General features: G+C 51.1%; 1 protein-coding gene across 2 annotated transcripts; it reads left to right on the top strand.

The window, feature by feature from the left end:
• The first annotated feature begins 588 nt into the window (after nt 1-588).
• LOC123361606 (anionic trypsin-1-like) lies at nt 589-4461 on the top strand. 2 transcript variants are annotated; one of them, XM_045001619.1, is made up of 5 exons: nt 589-640; nt 2578-2734; nt 2871-3130; nt 4002-4138; nt 4312-4461. In XM_045001619.1, the coding sequence occupies exons 1-5, from the start codon at nt 601-603 to the stop codon at nt 4459-4461; spliced, it is 744 nt and encodes a 247-aa protein (XP_044857554.1). In that variant the 5' UTR covers nt 589-600. The 2 variants fall into 2 exon arrangements, with proteins under 2 accessions (XP_044857554.1, XP_044857555.1); XM_045001620.1 differs by lacking the exon at nt 589-640 and adding an exon at nt 2076-2154 and having other exon boundaries at nt 2596-2728.
• Nucleotides 4462-4750: the final 289 nt, after the last annotated feature.

Below are 4750 nucleotides of genomic sequence, written 5' to 3'. Positions count from 1 at the left end.
GTAAAAGCAGCAAAGAATCCTGTGGCACCTTATAGACTAACAGACGTTTTGCAGCATGAGCTTTCATGGGTGAATACCCACTTCGTTGGAAGCAAGGGGAAGAGTTTCCCTCTTGTTCCCTGCCCTACAGCGCTTCATACTGCCATGATGGGGCACTGGGGCCAGCACTGACTGAGTGGGGAAACCACCCCCTAATAAACCCCAACCCACAGCAACCCCTAAAACTGCACTTGGGCATTGACTGCAAGGGAAGAGTATCTCTATTGAGCTCCCATCCCACTCCCTCTAGCAATCTGGGTTTTTACTAAGGCCAACTGTTAGAAATGGTATCCAGAAGTCCATTGGACCACTCCTACGGTGCATATTGAGGTGTCTAGTATTAGAAAGATAGATCTGGCTAAGAATCAGAAATAAACAAGTCAGTCATACTTTAGCACATGATTCATTGCCCTGTCAGTGGCTCATGTGAAAGCCGCATCTGCTGCCCATCTGGAGAAAGCCCCAGCAAGCAGATTAGTAATAAACTTTCCATAACAGCTCCCCTATAAATACCTGAGGGCCAGAGCTTGTTCTTTTCTGTCCAACAGCCTGGAGAGAAGTATGACAATGTGGCTCATGCTGGCGTTGCTTGCAGTGGCAGGTAATTATGTTGTATGCAGCGAGGCTAGCTTGTGGAGCTTGGTAGTGACAAGGGGCCAGGACATAACTGCAAAGTCAGAGTGAAATTAAACAGGCTTCAGCTAAGGATTAAAATGAAACAAAGTGTAATTTCTGCAGGAGCTAGTGCATTAGTAATGGAGCAGCTGAAACCTCTGGGTTCACCTGGGCATCACTGCATCCATGCTCTGCATTAGGGATGGATGAAGAGTCAGGTCCTCTGCCGTGTCCTGCCTCTGTCCAGCAGGAGTGGAGACGTGTGTTGACGGATATATGCTGGGCTAGTGTTTATATATCTCACATTATCAATAGGTATATATCAGCAAGAGTAATAGAACAGTAATTACATAGCCTAGAGTGGCCTATGCTTGTTATAGAACCCTGCTCAGTTATGCTAAGTGTCCCATAACCCCTTCCATTTTCTAAAGAAAGTTTTGGCTTAAGGAAATAGGGAAGCTGTCAAGCCCAGGACAGATGACAGTTTTACCATAGCACCAGATAAGGAGTTGCTCTTTCAGGCCTACACTGGAATGTCCCTAAGGAAAAGACATGATTGTTCTACCCTCTCTGACCCAGGAGGTGCCTTCATGCTCCTTGGTCCCTGGAATGCAAGTCTTCAGAACAAAGAGATAAGGGGTAGGACATGGTACCAGGAAAACAAGATAGAAAGTGGATTAGTTAAATCTAGCTTCAGATGACAGGCACAGTACCTTGTACTTGTAAACAGACAGGGTATAAAAAGATGGCTTTAGGGGCATAACTTTGTGAGCTCACCTTCCGTGTTAGGTGACTAACACTGAATGAGACAGCTTCCTGGAGACTGGTATCGTATAGAACCTTTTCCCTGTACGATCTTATTAACTGGCTTTCGGCAATAAACCTTACTGATCCTGGTTATTTGGTCACTTGAATCTACCTCATAACAAACCGAAGCGTAGTCAAGCAACTGCCTATGCAATTTAACGATCCATGCAGATAAATGGGAACAGAGCAGTGGCCACTGCCGTGCAGGAGAGAGCCCTGTCTATCTAACAGGGGTATTTAAAATGACTATTGCCAAAATAAAGCCCCTAATCCAGCAATTTATAGGGTGCAAACCCAATGGGCTGACTCACCTGAGTAAGGTTGTATGTATGCACGAGTGTTTGCAGGATTGGGGCCTAAACAATGAATCCCACAAGCCAAATGGGCATCCTAGATTCACACGTGCTCAGTCTGCACCACCTTGCCAGTGCTCACAAGGGTTTAATGCTCCTGACAGACATGTTCTCTCCCCCTGCAGATTGTAAACAAGGCCCTTTATCTCTCTAAGAGTTTATCCAAATGATATTGGAGGGTCATTTTCAATGTCTAAAATGCTCCCATGTCACTGATCATGGCAGAGACTGGTGCAAAAGCCTGAGTTCTATTCACCCTGTATGAGATTTATTCACCTTCTGCATTTTGCTTGTCTCACGCAAGTGGAACAAGGCTCAGCAGTTTCATTTCCTGGCTTCTGTCCACATGAGTCAAGGCTCTTGTGGTGCGTTTCCAACACAGCAAGAAAATGTAAAAAACCCCAAGGAGAGACAGCAGCAGTCCCCGATCCCACAGTCCAACCTGTATGGAGAGCACTAGCCCATTGGAGTCCCACTGAGAGAACATCTGTGTGGATCCCACTACAGGAGTGGGCTCATGGTCCCATTAAAGCAACACTCCTGGTTTTAGGTTCTCTAGAGTCCTCCACTTACAAAACCAACACCTAAAGATTCAACACACTAACAGCATCCACCCTGGTCAGCGCCAGGGCCCACCACCAGCTCGTCAGACCCAAAGGGGGGACAGGAACAAGAGTCCAGAGCTTTCCCAGCCCAGCTGCATGCATTGCTGCTTCATTACAGATGTCACCCATGTAATCCAGTGGATGCTTTCTCCCCACAGCTGCTGCACCACAGGGAGTAGACAGGATTGTCGGGGGATACGAGTGCAGCCCCCATTCACAGCCCTGGCAGGTCTCCCTTAACGTCGGGTACCATTTCTGTGGTGGATCCCTCATTACGGACCAGTGGGTGGTGTCAGCTGCCCACTGCTGGTACTAGTAAGTACGGAACTGTGTGTGTGTGTGTGTGTGTGACTGCATCTTTATTGAACACCAGGTGGGTGGGAGCAGGCTGAGATTTGAGGGGCTGGTGGGGCCTGTCCAGAGGGCCTCTGAGCCACCATTTGTTTCCCAGCCCCGACTCCATGCAGGTGATCCTGGGAGATCACAACATCCAGGTCTTTGAACACACCGAGCACCTGATGCGCATCGAGACCATCGTGTGGCACCCCAGCTATGACTACCAGACACTGGACCATGACATCATGCTCATCAAGTTGGCCCACCCTGTCCGGACTGACGCCTACGTCCAGCCTGTTCCCCTGCCGACCGCCTGCCCAGCTGCCGGCACTTCCTGTGTGGTGTCGGGATGGGGCAATATCCTCAGTGACGGTGGTGAGTTTAGCCCTCTCTGTCTCAGGAGCTCCCAGGCTGCCCAGCACCATCATCTGCTGATGACACGGCCCACAATGTACCAGGCATTTGTGGATGTCCCTGACCAGAGAATTCCTAGTCCAAGCAGAGAGAGAGGCAGGGTTGGGGGGAGGGACAGTAAACAGGAATTTTATACAAGTGGGGCACCCTGACCTGGCCTGCCAAACTCCACTGGAGCCCCCTTCCACAATCCTAGTGATGAGCTCTGAGCCCATCTCTGCACACCCTCCGCCCAGTTCTGACACTGCCCAGACCTGGCCAGCTGGCACAGCCTAGAGGTTAGTGTCCGCTGAGGCTGGCTGAGAACTGGTGCCTGAAGTGGCAACAGGTGCATGGAGTTAGCACAAGACACTTGGGTCCAGCCTTTGTTTTCTCAGATATGTGAACAAGGCAACAGGTATTGCCAACAGTAACTAAACCATCCTCACATGTGCCCCTTCCCCACCCCACAGGGAGCCCAACCCCATTTTATAGAGGGGGAAACTAAGCCAGAGCCCCTCTAGAGTTGTGGGCAGAGCCCAGGAGTCCTGGCTCCCCCCCATACACATACACCCTGCTCTAACCCACTAGCCCCTATTCCTCTTTCAGAGCCAGGATAGGACCCAGGAGTCCTGGCTCTGCCCCCCCCCTTTCTCCCACCCCCACTCTAATCCACTAGCCCTTACTCCCCTCCCAGAGCCAGGGAGAGAATCCAGGTGCGCTCATGTCCACTTTCGCACTCAGAGTATTCTGCCTCCCTGGCTAGTGCTCAGGATAGCAATTTCCTCCCTCCAGTGTGCAGCATGGGAAGGAGGAGAATGCCTGGTGCTAACAATTCCCTTCTACCTTTCAGTGTTCAGCCCCTACAACCTGCAGTGCGTCAACATCCCCATCCTCAGCAGCGCAGAGTGCGAGGGCTCCTACCCTGGGATGATCACCAGCACCATGCTGTGCGCTGGCTACCTGGAGGGAGGCAAGGATGCGTGCCAGGTGAGAGCTAATGGCCATGGCCCTGTCAGGCTGTTAGAGAGACTCTAGCCCTCCTGCCAGCAGACAGGGGGAAGGACCTGGGGAATGCATGCAGCATAAGGGACTGGGGAGGTACAGTGACTTTAACCACCCGCTAATTTGCTGGCATCTCCTTCCTCTCAACTTACACACAGGGAGACTCTGGTGGTCCACTGGTCTGCAACGGGGAGCTGCAGGGCATTGTGTCCTGGGGGATCGGCTGTGCCCAGAAGGACCAACCCGGCGTCTACACCAAAGTCTGCTCCCTGCTGCCCTGGATCGAGAGCACCATGGCTGCCAACTAGTTCAGACAGAATTATTCACATCTGGGAACATGTACACTCTCACCACTCCACTGGACCCAGACCAGGGGAAGAGGGAGGCCATCTCAGTGCGGATTGGTGAAATACCACTGTAATGCATAGCCAGCGCAAGTGCAAGAGACAGTAATAAATCCAGCTACCCCCACAAGTTATTTCTGTTTGTGTTGTGCTCTGGGTCCTAATGATTACAAGCTCGGCTAATTAATAATTAACATAGTGTTGCTGGCACAGAGGGCCGAGGACAGCAACAGTGGGGGTTCGTTGCCTGGTG

Source organism: Mauremys mutica, unplaced genomic scaffold (assembly GCF_020497125.1).
Source record: "Mauremys mutica isolate MM-2020 ecotype Southern unplaced genomic scaffold, ASM2049712v1 Super-Scaffold_339, whole genome shotgun sequence".
Classification (NCBI taxonomy): Eukaryota; Metazoa; Chordata; order Testudines; family Geoemydidae; genus Mauremys; species Mauremys mutica.
Note: the sequence above shows the minus strand (reverse complement) of the source record. Positions and strands in the feature narration are given on the sequence as shown.

Bases quoted from the DNA above. Each gene is read 5' to 3' on its own strand.
- LOC123361606 (XM_045001620.1), top strand. From the start codon at position 2,076: ATGAGATTTATTCACCTTCTGCATTTTGCTTGTCTCACGCAAGTGGAA. The intron at 2,155-2,595 runs GTCCACATGAGT...CACCACAGGGAG, and splicing joins AGTTTCATTTCCTGGCTTCT to TAGACAGGATTGTCGGGGGA. The intron at 2,729-2,870 runs GTACTAGTAAGT...TTTGTTTCCCAG, and splicing joins GTGTCAGCTGCCCACTGCTG to CCCCGACTCCATGCAGGTGA.